The 18053-nt window shown below is 42.0% G+C and overlaps 1 protein-coding gene across 1 annotated transcript in view; it reads right to left on the bottom strand.

Annotated features, from left to right (window-relative positions):
- LAMA4 (laminin subunit alpha 4) overlaps positions 1-2927 on the bottom strand; it is a 105897-nt gene extending 102970 nt beyond the window's left edge. Inside the window, exon 1 of the mRNA XM_033007996.2 lies at positions 2267-2927. Coding sequence (XP_032863887.2) covers positions 2267-2467 — 201 coding nt within the window. The 5' untranslated portion in view covers positions 2468-2927. The remainder of the gene's footprint in view (positions 1-2266) is intronic.
- Between the last annotated feature and the right edge of the window lie 15126 nt (positions 2928-18053).

Genomic DNA, 18053 nt, shown 5'->3' with positions numbered 1-18053 from the left:
GAAGCCCCATCTGTGGCTCCGTTACTCTGCCTTGTAAATCTGCCCCCTCTGTATAATTTGGCACTATTCAATGTGACTAACAGCCTCTGTCTGCTTGGGAGAGCTGTAGGCCTGAGTCAATATTTAGATGAAGGAGCTGAATCAAACTGCGCTGTGTAAGGGAGTTTACTCTGCGGTTCACTGTGAGCTGCGGGTTAAGAACTTGGGCTTCGAAAGAGGCTGATTCAAACCTGCTGGGATGATCCCCGCTCCCGGGGCCGAGGGAGGGGAGGTGGGCTTTGGGAGGGGGGAAGCTTTCTGAGGACCAAAGGAAACATTCCTTCCTGGGGTGAGGGACTACCAGACCATCACTCTGTGGCTGCAGCATCAACCTCGGGGCTTAGAGCTGGTTCCCCAGCTCCTGTTACCAGCTATGTACGTGGGTCAGTGGGTAAGCAGTTTCTCACGGTTACAGAGCTGCGAGCCCTATCCCAAAAGAGCATCCTACTGCGCCTCCTTGGAAATTGCCATGGAGGCGGGCCCTGAAATGCAATAATAAGGTGAATCTGCAGCTAGAAAAGGGGCCTGAAATCCTGGCTCCTTCCTCATGAAACCATAAAATCCTGCAGCCAAGGCCCTTGGCGTAATGATAGCAGGCAGTATCATTCATTCACAACATGGGATCCAGAGTCTAAATGCTGCCAGCGCAGAGGCTGAAGTAAACTGCCAGAGCACACACCAGCTAGTGAGTCTATTAGATCAGACTGTAGAAATGAAACTTTAGGGAGGATTGCAATGGGTGAAGGAGACTTAAGTGTCATTTCCCTGCAGCGTCCGATATATCTCACAGCACTTCCCAAAGTAAAGTCTAAAATATTAAAGCGAAACATGTCTTTGGGAAAACCATACTGCGCAATCGTGTTGAAAAGGCTAATAATCACTTATGCCCATTATCCTGTGCAAAGCAGCTACAAAACCCATCCAGCTCTTAAATCAGGCATTTCATTGAGGGACTTTCCACGTTGTAAGCAACAGGTGGCAATGCAGCTTCCTGGGGCTGAGCCCAGGCCAGAGAAGAGCAGGGCATCCCACATCAGGGAGCCCGTCCAAGCCTGGGATGGGTCCCGAGAGCCCCTGTGCTGAGCAGAGCAGGGTTTAGCCTCCAGTTTTCTCACACAGGTCGTGTTTCGCACCAAACCCCTGGCAGGGTGGGCAGGCGTTTCCTGAGGCTGCCCAGCTGCTTGGAGCTTCCGCGGAGGGGGGGATGAGCTCTGCCCAGCTCTGCGGTGACCCCAGCTGTCCGAAGGGCTTGGGCACATATTTCCATGGTTGTTAGTTCTGGCAATTGGAGTGCAGGGGGGAAAATTAGTGAATCAGAGACCTGCGATCCAGATTTTGTCACAGAGACATGGCTGTGCTAATCTCACCTCATTTTTGGATGTTATGCTAGAAGAACTACTCTTTCCCTTCCCATGACCTTATGTAACTCAATTTGCCTCCTACTTTGCATCTCCCACGCATGAGACATTACTGTCCCCCCCTTCTAGTCTGTGCTGGAGTCATTTTTTGTTTTCTCAAGCTGTATGTTTGAGTAGCCCATTCCTGATGCAGCCTTGCTAGAGTGAGGAGTATCAACCAACCCCAAACCAGAGGGGTTTCAGGAAAATTTTCCACTGTCGGATTGCTCCTCAGTTCTCTCCATTTTAATTTGTCACTAATCTCAACCTCATACTTTTTGTAAATCTTAAAATCTCTGCAGGTGTTTTCTCTATGGGCAGTTTCCTACACACGTTTGATTTATTATCCGCACTCTCACCACGAAAAGGAACTTCAGATTGTGGCGTTCAGAGACAAAAGCACAAACTTCTACAGTACAGTGTTTGCCACCGAAAAACAAACTCTTTCTGGAAGTTTAAGAGAGTTGCAATTGCAGGAACTACAACAAGGCAAGCAGGATAGTGTTGTGACAATTAACCCTTGTAAAATAGCTCTGTTTGGACAGGCCCGTTTAGTTACGCTGGCAGGAAAGGCAGAGACGTGCTACGCCAGCCTCACTGCAAAGCACAGCAGCTGTCTGCTTACAGCAGGCAGGGCATGTGTACATTTTGAAGTCGGAACCGTATCTCTCTAGTCCCGCAATGCAACGTCTCGGACCCCCCGCAAAATATCCTCCGGTATCGCTTTAAGGATTGAAAGATTAAGCTAACGTTAACCAGATGGGAGCTTCAACAGAGACAGATGAAAGCAGAAAAGCACAGACGCTAGAGAGAGAAGGGAGTTACTGTACCTCAGCAAAAGGCACCCAACTTCCAGTAGCTACTGCCTGCTGCTGCCCTCTGATAACAGTAGCTTCTTGCACGCTGGCCGCTGAGCTACCTTCAATGTCAAACTGAAAACCGCCTCCCTCACTTGAGGCTGTGCTGGAGGAGAAGCATCTCAAAAAGAATAATATAGGAGAAACGAGGGGCCAGGCGGAGATCAAAGCCATTTCCTCCCCTTACATCCAGCAGTGGTCTTCTAGCGTCTCAGTAATTGTTTACCCTCTTCTGCAATCAGCCCCCCTTGGCTTAGTGGTGCCTCAGTTATTTTAACTTTCTTTCAGCATTCAGTTTCCAGATGTGGCACTTCAAGGCAGTCTAACCAGATCCTGATTTAAAAGAAAAAAAAAAAAGGGGGGGTGGGAAAAAAAGTAAAAGAAGGGAAGAAGTGCTCTTTTGCTGCCTCCCTCGTTCACGCTCTGTGCCTGTGGCTCCTCTTTTTCCCCAGAGGCTCCAGCTCAATAACATACAGATGGGCAGTGCTTAAGCAGAGAGTGTCAAACAGAGATTGTATTCCAGGAAAGCACCGCTGGCTCCTCAGCTACCTTATCTCACCCTGTCAGGATACAGACTGACGCTCTGCTCGGTGCTCTGGCTTCCTTCACATGTTCACATCATTCCCTTTTTTACCTTTCGTGTCGAGACCCTCCCACTCAAACTTTGCCGTTCAGAAAGTGAGGTCACCCTTTCCTCCCTCCTCCACGCCACCCTCCCACAGCCCCATCCGACGGCTCCACGTGAAGCATTGACTCTCGTGACTGTTTATTTTTTCACATCTCCAGTTTATTCGGTGAAAGGCAGAAAGGTGCCAAATTTGATTAAAAAACCCTCTAGACCAACCTTTTCTTTTGGCATGGGGGAGGGGAAGCTGTGGGCAGGAGGAGGAGGAGGAGGAGGAGGAGGAGGAGGAGGAGGAGGAGGGAGGCAGTCTGGCTGTGCCATGGGCTAAGTGGTTTCTCTAACATGCTTCATTCAGATCCTTTCCCTCAAGCCCACCCCTCAGCTTCTTGTCGGCTTGTGAAAAAGACTATCGTTCACTGCGATTTTGGAAAATGACTTCATTCCTCAGACTCATGAACTTTTATTTACAAAGAGCATCTTGTATTCCTTTTTCAAGAGATGCTTTGTGAGGCCCTGGTAACAAGGCTTGCAGTGTGTGTATGAAAGCGAGTTGAATATATTGCCCACCACTGACTTAATTTTGTGACCACAATCTCAAAAAGACAACGCAGTAACCCTTGCTAGGTTTTGGGACAAAGTCAGGGTATAATTATACTGATGTGCACTGTTTCAGCCAAGGAGTCAGCACCTCGTCCCTCTGCTGTCTGTGTACAGGGCTTTGTAGCACCATCGGCTTGTCAGGCTTCATTCTTCAATCTTGACAGAAATTGGCTTATGGGGCTTCATTCTGGGCGTGGATTCATTCTTTCTCCCTCCCTCCCCCATTTCCCATCTGATTGAAGATATTATGAACCAAGGAAGCAGTCAGTAGACAATTAAGGGTAAAACAAAACGTTCTGGTGACCTGTTAACTTCTACACACCCGTGGGGACGGCTTTAAGCCCATACATGCTGTACAGATGTCATACAGGGACCAGAAAGAAGCTAACCACCTAGAAATTTCCTGATTCAGAAATGGTGGAGCTGAGCAGGTTTGTGGGACAAAGTATTACACCGGCAGAGGAGAAAAAGCTGTGTGACCCAAGGCTATGAGGTTCAGGACCAAGGTTTGTGGAAGGAAATAAAAGACGGCAATGATGGTTGGAGGCAATTGTGTCCTAAGAGCAATGGAAACGTGTCGTTCTTACCCGGACCTGGTATGGTGGCAAGCGTACTGCCTCCCAGGAGCCTGAGGGTGAGACGTTGCTGCTGGCTGCCAGGACTCTTCCATCCCCTTCTGCTAACGGCAGTCTTGGGAATGGTCTGTAGCAGATCTGAAGGCTCAGGGAGCAGAAAACCAAGGAGGCACCAGGCAGGAACCCCATGAGGTTTCCATTAGGCCTCCTGCTACAGGGACAAGTTGGAGGTGTAAAGATAACATTGGAGCAAGGACAAGAAAGAAAATAAAACGTTTTGACAGTAAGTGACGGAATCGCTACTCCTGTGGTCACAGTGGAGATTTTTAACTACCCAGTGAATTGTGCAGCAAGTTACTGGAATACATGTGTGACAATTTTTTGGATACTTTTTTTTTTGAAAAAGCAACCACCAGAGAATCTTCTGCATCTGCTCCCAGGCATTAGGAAGGAACCGTTGACAAAACGACTGAGAAAGTTAACTTGGGGAATAGTTCCTAAGGTTTATAAACCTTTGGATGGGAAGAACAGGAAAATTAAATCTACCTATTTCTGGCAATCAGTTTTCAACAAATTCAGAGACTTGAGAGGGAAGTTCTCTTGCTTAGCAGAAAAAGGAATTGAAGACAGCAAGTGATCTGTAAAGAAATTACATGAATGAGAAAGACAGGAAAGACAAGAAGATTTGGCCAAACTGTGAGCTTTTTCTGAACCTGAAGCTCAAGAAAGAAACATGTGGGAAGTGAAAACTGAGACTACACCTGAGCACAGGAAGAACATATCGAGATAAAAGCTGAAAGATAAAGTCAGAAAATGAGATGTAATTTTAAAGACAATAGGTGTGAGAGAAAGATATGGGAGATCATTGGTTCAATATCCATCAAAGAAAGTTATCAAAGGATAAATCTGAGAAGCGACATTTTTTAAGGTGGAGGACTGTGTTAAATGGTTTCTTGAGGGTTTTCCTAGCTCTGAGAGCTCTAGTTTTCCTAAGAAGTCATTAACTGTTATGGTTTTGGCTCTGGAGATCAAGACTTCTAATTATAGTGGAACAAAAATAAGATGTAGCACTGTTTTTCTACAATGGATTGGGATTGTGCCCTTTTTTTTTTTTTTTTTTTTTTTTTCTTTTCTTTCCCTTTTTTTATGTATTGCATTGCAACAATGAAGAAAAAAGTTTCCTTCCAGAAGATTTTGGGAGAATTTCAGTAAATAAAATTTCAGAATAGAAGAATCTTTAAAAGATAAAATTTTGGAAAGGTAATTTGCAGAGCATATAAGGTTTCTTTGTGTCTGTTCATCTGCCTAGTGACATGGTTTGGGTACAGTTTAAGACTGGGAGTATGTCGCAAGAAATATCAGCATGTGAGAGGCGTTGGAGACCGGTGGTAGATACTAGTCATTATCTTGAGTGATTCATAGTTTTGATAATTTAATTAATTCAAGGAATTAAAATTAATTTAATTATTAAACCCTGGCAATTGAATTTGTTTTTTAAAGCCTTTTTACTGCAGGAATGGTGAAAGGAAGTTGAACAGTGTATTCATGCATATTAATTTAGGTCAAGATTCTGCAGTCAGGTATGTAAGTCACATAATGACTTTAAAGAGTTCAGGGCTTATGTGTTTGCACAATTGGGCTTAACTAAGTAGTTTTATTGGGAACCAATAACAGAGTTTGGGGGGCGGCAGCTGCAGGGTGTTCTGGGTTGGTCCAGCTGGCTCAACAACTGATGGAAACAGCCCCCAGTGCCCCAAAATGTGGCTCCTCTGCTCAGACAGATGCTAAAAAGTGCAGTAGCTGCGGGAGCAGGAAATACTGGAGGAGAGACATGAGAATGCACTGAGGACACACAAAAAGAAAGGTATGAGGAGGCAAAAAGGGGACTCACGAGGAGAAATGTGAAGAGCTGCATTTTGAGGAAGGAAGCAGAGAAGATGTGGTAGGGGACATTGCTGGGGAGAGGGCTGATGCTGCAGCCTTGGAAGGAGACCCTTGTTGCTGGGTTGGGTGCCCACCTGAGGGTGCCCCACATTAGGGCAGGGACATCCTGAGGGAGTGCAGCCTTTGTGTGACCCGTGCAGGTCAGGGACATCCCTGAGGGTGTAGATTAGGAAGGGTCTAGGAAGGCGCTGGACAGAAGTTGAGCCTGGGGAGAGGGAAGGAAGGTCTTTCTCTGAGTGCTGATTTAGTAATTTGTTTTCTTATTCTTTTCTCAGTACTTAAACAAGTGATTAAACATTTCTGTTTGTTTATTTCCAATAAATTAAATTATGTGAAATGCCCCGTGTCAAGACTGTTTTGCCTGCAACAACAGGAATAGGGAAGGATTGTCAATGAGGTGCTGAATAAGAGATATTCAACCAGAGTAACTGAGCTTCATGAACCTTGCTCAGTGCAGCACACTGACTGTCTGCACCCTGAGCATTCCATTGGGGAACTGTCATCTTCAAGAACGCATCTGATTTACTAGAGCAAGAAATACCATTAGCAATATCATTAAGGATGCTTGAATTACAAGTTCTCCAAGTAAAGCCTTATTTTTATTGCACACATGTAACAGGTAACAAAATGAACCTCAGTGTATGATGAAGGTTTCCCACCTAGTAGGTTATTAATAATGAAAAAACTCTGAAACATATTTACAGGAAACAGGAAATACCATTCTTGAAACGGGCAAAAGTTGTGAAGTGAAAACATTGTTACCCATCACACCTCTTTATTGGAACAAATATATTCATATCCCTGCAAAAGAGTTCACAATACAAGTTTACAGTACTTTGAGAGAGGTAAGATTGTGATTATTCTCAAGATCAAATTCTTAAAAGGAGGAAGATGCCTGTTTAATATCTTTGGAAAATCAGATCCTTTAAAAAATCTCAGACTGGCCCAAGGCATTACAAATCTGGAAAATCTTACGTTATTAGTCTATATAAGGAAGGAAATAAGGATAACTTCAAATGGTAGAATTATTAAATCATAAATAATTTATTCTTATCAAATACAGGAAATACAAGAAATCAAGGAAGACACAGTTCATTACAGCTCAGAAGGTCTAAATCTCTCCACAAATATGTATTAGTTCCATACCAGAAAAATTATAACCAACATTTTTTGAGCAGAAAATAGCATATCTATATTTCCCTAAATATTGCTATACAGTGGAATAGCTTGCTAAAAAACAACGGCTTACAAAAACCATTTCCTGCATTTAATTTTAAATGTTTTAAAATACTGTATTCCTTTTCAAAACCTGCAGAATTGTGTAGAAATTCAGAAAAAAATTAGATGGTGCATAGGGTCCTCATAAACCCACAAGCCTCTCAATGTAAATTTACGCTGTGATGGACTTCCAGTTTCCTTATCCTTGGCAGAGATGATGTGGGTGTGTTATGTCAGCAGCCTCAGATTTGGAATGGGACTTTTTCAATATGGCAGGGTACAGAAACAGGAGTTTCTCCTTCTGTTTTCACAGTATCATCTTCTGTTCTTTTTAGGAGTTTTTTCCTCCGTCTTTAACATTTGGTTTTCATTCACTGTGATAGACAGTAGGATTAGTGAAAGACAAAAGGAAGAATCCAGTGCAAGACTTATTACAATTAACATATTCCAAATTAGCTAATCTCAAGCTGTTGTGTGTGGGCCACTGGTAGTTTGTCAGGTCCCAGTGGGAGATCTACAAGCAGTCTGTCGAGCTCTAGTGCCAAGAGTTACCGGTTAAACGTTTTATGATGTTGTATGGTGGTCCAATGGAAATGTTGACAGATGACTGATGTTTGAGATCCAAGATGTTTTGGAACCAGTGTTCAAAGTACCTTTGTAAAGGTTAGAAGAAGTTGGCAGCATATCTATGTGTCATCAAATGAATTAACAATCTACAACCTGCACTAGAAACCTATGTCAATTGAGGGGCAACAAGCAATTATCTGTCTGTCACAGTTCATGCCAGAGAGACATGCTAGAAAATCTCAGTTATGCAAGCAAAATAGCACCTTTGTTAACTTAGTTCGTGTGTTTTGGATTATGTCATACTAGGAAAGTCTAAGTTTGCAGGTAGAAGATAGAATTTATGCTGTAGGGTTCAAGGATGGCAATACCTTCTAAAGCCTTCAAGTTGTAGATCTGGCGCAAGGAAGCACAAGCATGTTCTTTGCTTCTTTGCTGTACTAGTTAAGGGCATCATCTAATGAATTTCCCACATGGCAAAACTTTAAAGCCAACAACTCATCCTTCATGTTACTAGTTACTGGCAACGCTGAGGTCTGGCTGATTCCAAGCTACTTTCAGTTAACCTTTTAGTGTTTCTTTACTGCCTTGTTGCTTGATATTGACCATTTTTTTCCTCTGTCAAACTCTTCAAATTCAATTAAGCATATAAAAATCTTTCAAGTCCGATGAAAATGCCATTACTCTTTAGTATCACAGTATTAAAGGCAAGCTTGTTTACTGAGAAGGATTTATCAAGGTTTCCACCTCCGGAGTGTAACAAGGAAAGAGTTGTCTGTCTTTCTTGCTAAAAGCATTGTCCTTGGGAACTGTATGGGCTTGGTAAGACTAAAAATGAACCACAGCATCATGTAGTACTGGATAGCTTACTTGAAAAATCCAGCCTATTATGGTTGCTAAAAGTCAATCAGATTTAGGATAGTGGTTTTCCCAATCCAGTACCCTCTCCTCAGTGGTAACCTATAAGCAATAGCACCATTTTCATAGCTTTGTAATGTGAAAGGCTTTCAGTACTTCTGGTCATTTTTGTCACCCACATCCGAACCCTCTCATACTTTTGATGTATCATTCATTATTCCTGTTGAGTGGCCTGAACTGTAGAGGTACTATATTACCATTCATGATATTATCTACTCCATTCTTTGTAGATCCTAAGGTTCTGTCTGCTTCTGAGACAGTTTTTCTACCCAAATTACTGAGAGGGGGGTAAGAAGCGCTAGCCCAACTTCCATTGTAGAAGGGTGCCTGAGAAGAGAAAACACTATCACAAGTAATGTTGCATAAATAGCAAAGACTTGGTCATCTTAAAAAGTGAGTTGGATTGAGCCAGAAGAGGTGGGTCTGGAGAGAAGGTGAAGGGGTATTTACAGGGATGGAGACTGTGCTTCCTGTCTTCTATGGATAAACAGTTGAATCTTTTCATTTCTTGTTACAATTTTCATGCCATCTTGGCTGTGGCAAGAGGACCAATGTAATATTCCCATCATTCAGTTTCTCGTGACCCAGCGTTTGGCTCTGACACCTTGGCTTGCACATCCAGCACCTAATATTTCCAGATGGTCTCCCATGTAAGTTCTGGGCATGTCTTCTTATCTTTTAAGAGAAAATAAGCCAAGAAAAATCATTTCAGTCTGTTATAGCCAGGAAAGTGATACCTTCTGCTAGAACAAAACAAAATAGTAAGTAAGTGAGAAATTTTTAAAAATAAGATGTTTTTTCTGCTATAGAAATGTCCCTGATTTTATCAAATTTACTTGTAGGTTTGTGTGAGTCCAAAGGGAATTTGATTAGGAAGAAAAAGGACAACCATGTTTTGCTCATAGATGATGACAATACTTAGTATTGGTAGATACATAGATGGAGAAAGACATGGCAATGAGATTAGTTGTTAGACAGACAGATATTTTGATGTTATTTGTAGGCAGATAGGGAAACTAATGTCTTGTTACAATTAGTGAAGTTGCACTGGGTATTAGTCAAGACAGAAATCATCATTGAGCACTCCAGTATAATGCAGAAAGTCTAAGATGTGGATGGTGGATTCTTTTCTGCTGTTAACTGTGTACTCATTTATTTCTGAAAAAGATTACGTAGGGAGAGAGAAATATTTTTGCACATTTTAACCACATTCAAACTAATGATAAGTGAATAATGATCCTGTTCACAAAAATCCTTCTCTTAAAGTGGAAGCCTGTCCCAAACTCATATTTTCTTGTATTTTTTTTCCTCTCGCTCTTTACCTTACAAATCTTCTCCAAATTTCCAGAAAGATACTTCTTAATTTGTTAATCCTTCATGATTTCATTCATATTCTTACTGCCTCTGAAGATTTTTTTATTGGAGAGTCCTCAAAGCTACAACAGTTCCTTGGTCAGCCTGCTATCTTAGCCTAATGATTCCCTTAATTGATTTTAGCTTAGGTCCTTCACTGAAACGCTGGGTACAAGGGGATAGCTGCTCTTCCTGGTCAAGTCAGGAAGTTTTACTCTAACAACAACAAAGAAGAAGATTAAAGCAAAAAAAAAAAAAAAAAAAAAAGCCTGATTGCTTTATTTCTAATCGCTCATCCTCAACCTGTTTTTCATACTTACACCCTGATAAACTGGCATATTTAATTACTGCATTCCCTCACAGCCCAGCATTTCCTATTGCATTATGCTTTGACCTACACTGACCGCTTTCCTCTCCATCTGGATCCTTCAGACATTTCCCTTTCTTTCCCAATTTGTTTGTCTAAATCAAGTTACATATCTTTTTTTTTTTTTTTTTTTTTTTTTTTAATTATCCATTATCCCTCCAGGGAAGCTTCCCCACCCTTCCTCATCTGTCGTCGTTTGATCATAATAACGGAACATTGGCTAGAAAAAACGAGTTGCATAAAAATCCACAGTGAACTTTACATCCCCTCTAGAAGTCTTCATAAAACAACTTTTCAAAACTGAAAAAAACCCACCCCACCCAAAACCCCAGACCCTGGAAAACTGGCTAACAACTCTCCTGAATCCAACAGTGCTTAACTTAGCCTTGGGTATGAAGTCACACAGAAGTAGATATTCTAATTTACTGCCAAAATGCTTCCCATCGATCCTGCGAGGTCAGCACAAAGAAGAAATTGTCTCAGATCCCTTCAAGTTTCTTCTATGCACTCCAAAGGCATGCTGGTGGCCAGAAAGGAGTATGTCACCTACAGGTGACAGCAAAAACGGTGTAATCTAACAGAGCTAACTGAAGTAATACTGAGAACACTCACAGTCTAACCAGGGCAGCAAAGCACTTGGTGCATCTTGTTTTCTGGCAAGTTAAGTGGGTTTTGTGGCCTCCACTGATCTCTGGGCTTATCCTGACATGTCCAGGTGTGCCAGATGTAGCAGAGAGATAGCAGTTTGAAATTGAAAGAACAATCTTTTCCAGCCCTGCATGTCCCATAGGAGGGCATCCCAACACTAGTGAGCTCTGTCTGCTCAGTCATTCCCTTTTTAAGCATTGCACCGGCTTTAAAACTGCTCTGTGCCAGCAGTGTTTAAAAACAGCCTTAGCTGGCTTGCAAAGCAAGCTTAAAACGCAGTCAAAAACTTCTCTACTGTGATGGGAAAGATAAATATTTCCCTGTAATATAAGGAGTTCAGCAAGGCAGATCCAGAACATCTATAAGTCTAGATTTTTGTACCACGCTTATTGCTGTATGATCTGATGGGGAATTTTTAAAATCCTTGGTTTCTCTTGTACTGATTTACATTTGTTTAAGTGGAAGGAGCTGTGAATGTGCTCTGTCTTAGCTTATTGGTTTTGGATGCCAAAATTACTTGTCCTGAATGGCCCAGTAAGCAAGAAGGAGGAATAAATTTTGGTTAAGCTATGCCACCTGTATTCCTGACAGCTTAATTTGTTAATGTCAAGTCTGCAGGCACTAAACAAATGCTCATGAAAGTCTTGACCATCTGATGAAGGGCACTGGCTGGTATGATGCAATTAGCTGAGCTCATTGATTATGATGGACAGCTGGAGCTCTCTGGGTTTTTCCGAAAGAGCTTAATCAAAGGCGTCAGAATAATAGAAGCTCTCTAAATGAGAAAGGCAGTAAACTAAGACAGTTAATTAGATTTTTGGGGAATTGTTGTGTCTATTATACTTTGCATTTGTCCTTGACGTTTAAGTCTTGGCCACAAATGCACATAACTGTACTGTTGATTTCATTTCAATCAAAGAGAGTTTTAATTTGCATAATAAGCTGAAAGTATATGTATGAAACTAAGACCTGTAATAAGGAAAAGAAAAATAATTCTCTCACAGTTTTGCAGGATTTTCATGTCCTGTCTTAACAACAAGGCTGTTTAGAGGTTGCTTTCACATACAGTAAAAACTGTTCTTTTCAGATTTTTTTTTTTTTTTGTTTCGGATGTTGTGCTTTTTTGCGATTTTCACCCTGGCCAACTGATGGATTCAATAGCATAACAAAGCAGTTAGTGCCCTTTGACAGGAGGCACAATACCAGCTAACCCAGCCTGTCTGTTAGCAACGGGGCTGGCTGAGCAGCTGGCCCCTGTCCCACTGCCAGGAAAGGCTGACAGCAACAGCTACACCATTGCAGCTGCTAACCCACTCTACAGTGAGCCTCGATGGATAATGAACTGCATAAGTGCTACCCAGATCTGTCCAGGTCTGAGGAAAAAGAACAGCAGCTTTGGGACAGCAGCTGCTTCGAGAGAGATCCTGCACCACCGAAAGATTTCATTACAAACATGTAGGTCATGCTCTGTCCACAGTGACTTTCCTTATGGGACAGCACACATCCACCGTGCTAAGTTTTCAGGTAAAGCAGAATGAAAAAGAGTTTAGGAGACGCCGGCATCTTTCAGCTGGCACGAAGTGTTTTGCTACGACAGCAGCCAGCCACGATGGAGCCAACAGACAGAGCAGTGTGCACGCATGTTGAAAATTAGCTGATTTAGTTACCAACCTACACGTACAAACGAATCCTGGTAGCTCCCTAATTGCCAAGCTGTTAGCTATGCAGTCAGGCAGCTCCAGATTAAGCCAGTCCCTTCAATTTTAGGCTCTTGCTTTCATAGCTGTGAGGAAACCCACGTTGCTTTGTCCACTTTTATTAAGCTATCGGAGATCTGAACGTGTACGCATGTGAACAGGTATTGTGTAAAACTCCAAACAGATCAGTGCTAGGAGGCAACTGCCCTTAGGTGCATATGCTCTGTCAACGACCAGAGGCAGCTGTTCCTTCTCTAGTGTCTTAGGCAGACTTTATCTGAAACAGGAAAAGCTGCCTGCCATTAACAGGAATCAGAAGCTTTACTTGGTAGCTTTTTCTAAGTAGTAGAAAGTTATTAACTTCAGCTGGGCTGATCACAAACATGATGCGGTGAGTTTTAAAGGCAGAGCTGCTGCATGATGCTGAAGGCTGTGTTGATGGTACGAGCTATTGCTTTGGGGGAAAACTGTCCCTGTGACGTCTCCTCAATTGTACGTTGGAATTTCAGGCCTCCTGGGAAGGTCTCACTGATAGATACCTGACATTTGGAGCAAGAGTGAACTGTTTATATCCTTTTAGAAATGTTTCCTTAGACTTCTCTAAGCTTTGCACTAAGCTTAGATGATTCTTCTGGCTAAACTGAGAATACGTTTTTAAGAATCTGCTCTTAATATTTAAGGTGAAGAGCAATAATCAAGATTGGACGAGATGAACCTTGAGATCCCTTCCAACCTGCCATTCTGTGATTCTATGATGCAACAAGACTCGGTTTCTGAGCTGGAAGTGTTTAACAGCCCTAACAAATGGGTCGCACATGTGGGTCTGTAACTTCAGGCTACCTGGCTGGCTGGTGTAACAGCCAGCAATGAGCATGGATGGACGCCACATGGGCTCCAGCTCCAGTGCTCCCCTTCTGTTCCCACGGAGCTTGTTGCTGCGTGCTGTATGAAAGGAGCAATCCAGCCCGGCCCCCAGCTGCAACGTAGATGCAATCAGGGCTGGCTGACTCACCCACACAAGAGGCAGGGGTGTAACAAGCCAGCCACTTCACCAGACGTTTAATTCCACGCAGTGAGGTATGCTCAGAGTTTTCAGGTTCTATATTTATTTTAAAAGCGGTGCCAGTGGATGTATCCCAGTCCTCCTGACTCGGAGTCTGCTATATTATTCCAGCACACATACTGGGTCTCCGTAGCATCACCCATTATCCTGGTATTTGATGGGAAGTCCAAATGAGGCTTGTGTGACCAGTATCATTCTGATAACTCCTGACAAAGCTGCAGGATCCAAAGCACTTTATATTTTTTTGCTTACCACCAATCTAATGGTAAAAAATACACCCTGTCAAAATTCCTGGGACAGAGACAACAGAAAACCCACTAACGCTTTGACACTATTCCCATTGTGGTTTCCAAGAAAACCAACCACTTTCTCTAGTGACTATCACTAGTTTCCATAGCTGAGAAATTGCTGCTAGCTGCCAGGAAGTTTCTTCACTTCCCACTTAGGTTATATTCTTACTTGCAGCTGCAAAAGCTGTCTAAATTGCCATTTTCTGTTCTCTGTTTTCCTTAGTTGATGAGCACAGGTAGAGGTTTAGATTGCTTTCTGTTGTGACAGTCTTTCATGATGCTCTTTCCCTATCTCCAGACCTTATTGAGGTTGGCAAATGCTTGGATCAGGTGACACGGTGGTCTCTTAAATTTTATTTGTGTGGTGGGAGAATTCATGGCTGCTGCAGTGACTGCACTGATTGTATCCATAGCAGCCAACATCACACTTGGCTGCTTTGGAAACAGTCCCTGATGAAGGCTGGATTTGCATGCGAGGCTCAGTTGTTCATACAGACCATCAAATTCAATAAAGGATATTTCCCTTTTTGGTTGTGTTTGCAGAAGGACAAACATAATTGCTGTGCACCTCATTATGTGAGTCCTCGGAGCTTGCTGGACCAGAGAAATTTTTCCCGTGGATAAAATCAAGGTATCTAAAATCCTTTTGTTTGCCAAATTCCAGGGCTGACACACTCCAGCCTGACTCCTCTCTCAGAGCAGATGATTTTAACATTGTTCATCATACAAGATCTTTTACTTTCTGATTATTTTGCCTTCCTGTGATGACAGTGGTACCTGCCCTCTCACCTCCTCACATATCAGCATGTGGCTTCTTTGATCCGAGGATATTATTCTGTGCTAACATTCTCCTTTAGCTCTATTTCTTTGATGCAGCAAAAAGGGAAAGTTGAAATATTTTAAGATTTTAAGCTCATGGTGTCGGGACTGTCATTAGCTGGTATGAGCTGTCTAATTTCTTAGGCTAGATTTTTAGGCTAGATGTTTTAGGCTAGATTTCACCCGTGGGTTAGCACTAGAAGGTCAGCTCTGGAACCTCTTGGTTGTTTCTCACCTGTTGCTGGTTGCTGGTGAATTTAGGCTATCCTGGGTTTGGCTGTGAGAGCCTGAGGTTATTGCTCTAGGCAGCAGAAAAAAGCCAAGCAAACTCAAACCAATGAGCTCTTAAAGTTTCATTGCAAATTTGCCACGTAGTTTCACTGGTGCTGTCAGGAACAGAAAATGGTGTCATGAAAGAAAAAAAGAATCTTTCCATAGGCTTCTTTAAAACCTCATAAATAATGACATATAGAGCTGTACCTCATTTATAGAATTATATGGAATAATGAAAGTCCTTAAAACTGTTAAAAAGAAAGGGAAATTGCTCTGGCAGGTCTTTTCATGAGTAGTTTCTGGAGAAACTTACTACGTATTTACGTAGACCTATTGACAATTTTGTGCTGCTTTAGTCCAATAGTGCTGTCCATGACGATGAATGTGGTAAGTAGGAAACATTGGACGCAGTCATCAGATGTGACTTAGACTCTTACTGTGCTGCTCTCACTCTACTTAACTGCCTTTAAGCCTTGTTTTCCAACCCCCTGACAATTTATGCTGATCTAAGTCCATGTGCTAGTACTGGCACTTTGCTGATCCTGTGGCGAGCCAGTTTAGGGAGCTGAAGATGAAGGAAACTAACCTTACAAAGCAAAGCAAATTGTTTTCAGTCAGCTTGCCTCCCTGAGCCTGATTGCTAAGAGATCAGCAAGCACCAGTGCTGGTGCAAGTTTAATGGGTATCTTAGGAAAAAAGCTGGGTATCCTAAATCTTAGCTGATCCCTGGTTTCTGAATAGAGTTTGTTAACATAAATAAGGATTCATCAACTTCCTTACTAGGATAACTTGCTTTTCTATTTCCAAAACACTGAGTTTGTTGTGACTCATTCGAACACACCTTGATGAAATAAAATGCAAAGGAAATAACTGAATTGACTTAATGGATCGAGGAGTTATCCACATGCCAGTAAGAAAATGTAAGTAGAATATTTCATAATATAACGAGATTGTATTTTGTTAACCAGGTCATTTGCATCATTTCATAGTTCTGCCAAGTGAGCAGATAAGGTAAAGTCTTGACCCCTCTGGAATCCATAGGAATTTTTTTATTTACTTGAACCAGGATTTGACTGCAAAGATTTTTCTTTTACAACAGAAAGCAGAAAATCAGAATTTACTCTCTCTGCATCTGTGGTGCTCACATATTTGATTATGTAAACATATTTGTTTGTATAAAAGAAAGCTCGCATATGCAGAAGCACAACGTGGATTTAAAACAGGAAAGAAGGGATAAGCCTCTTGAATCAAATCAGAAACTATTGAACTGTCCATATATATAGTTATCATTGCAATATAAAGTCCAAGAAAACAAGTGATGTTTATGAGGAAATGAATGCTTTAGTAAGCATTTAATTAATCTTTAAAAAAATCTTAAGAAATTTAATTTAATAAATCTTAATTTTTCAGTGTAGTGCCTTGATAGCATATGCTGTAGTGGGATATCTACAGATCCGATCTAACTCTTTACCAGCTAAATCAGTTGTCTGTTCCAGTGAGACTCTTTACCAGGTGATTTGCTGGGATACAATACAATACAGGTGAGAAAGCCCGGAAATTGCATTCTTGTATTCTTACATTTATTTGTTCATAAAAATCACCAAAAAATTCAAAGATGTGTAAAGAGATTACAAGGAAACAATGCAGATATTGTGGCTGATCCCGTTCTTGGATGGGATATTGTCAAGCTCAGGCTACTATTCTAACATAGCATTGATTATTTGGGCAGAGGTAAAACAACCTTTTCAGCATAACTATGTCAATTTGAATATGAATAATATTTCTCAACACTTAATCTGGAAAAAGCTCTCAAAGGTCGAAGCTATAACCTGAACTAAAAGAAGATTCAGAGCTATGAGTTGTTTGGCAGTCAAGACTGAAAGCCAGAGCACAACCGAGCCTCAGCATACCTGTGATTGATCCTACGAAAAACCAAATCAAAACAAAACAGAAAGAAAAGAGAAAACTGGTGTTTAATACTGGTTGTACTTGGCAGAGTGTATTGTTGGTCTCCACCCTGTCTTAATCCGCTCCAGAGACCGTGCCAGTACACAACACTGCAGTTTAAGAGGCTTAGTGTTTGGCAACTGTTTTTCTTGTACAGGAGGTTCCACGTACAGAATCACGGACATCAGGGATTACATCTTTTTCCCCCTCCACTTGAATGCATTCACTTCCTTTCAACTGTATTGCAACTTAATTCTCCCAGAAAAGGGAGGGGGGGAAAGGAGGAGGAGAAATTAAGAGGAAAAAGTCAACACATAAAAATGCTATGGATTTAATTTGGCCTGGAAAGAGACTTCACGTGACTGGAAGCACAATAGCTCTTTCAAGGCCCAAATTATCCCCATATGATGACATTTGAAACATTCTCTAAAGTTTTTTAAGAGGGATCATATCATGGCTTGGAATTTGGACACATAACTTCACTGTTAGGACTTTTTATGCTGCTCCTCTCTGACCCCTGGTGAATTCAGAGAAAGTAGATCTGGCAAGAAACTGGACTCGACCACCTTTTAGCGAAGGTCTCCTCCTCAATGGCCATCATTAAATGTATGTGGGATGCTGGGATATGGGATGATGGACTTCACTGTAGTCAGTGGAGCTGCAGTCCTTTATACCAGCAGTGAGTGGCAGTAACTGGTTGGAAATATCTTTCCCACATCTCTCAGGCAAAAGTGATTCCATCACACTCCCTAGACCATGGGAAATACAGAGATTATTCCTCCCAAGCCACCATCCTTCTGCATATTTCTGAATTCATTCCCCGCTGTTGTGTGGAGATGTGAAAGGGAAATGTGCTGAC

This window comes from Tyto alba, unplaced genomic scaffold (genome assembly GCF_018691265.1).
Source record: "Tyto alba isolate M040663 unplaced genomic scaffold, T.alba_DEE_v4.0 Super-Scaffold_22, whole genome shotgun sequence".
NCBI classification, from domain to species: Eukaryota; Metazoa; Chordata; class Aves; order Strigiformes; family Tytonidae; genus Tyto; species Tyto alba.
This window is presented reverse-complemented; position numbering and strand designations above follow the sequence as displayed.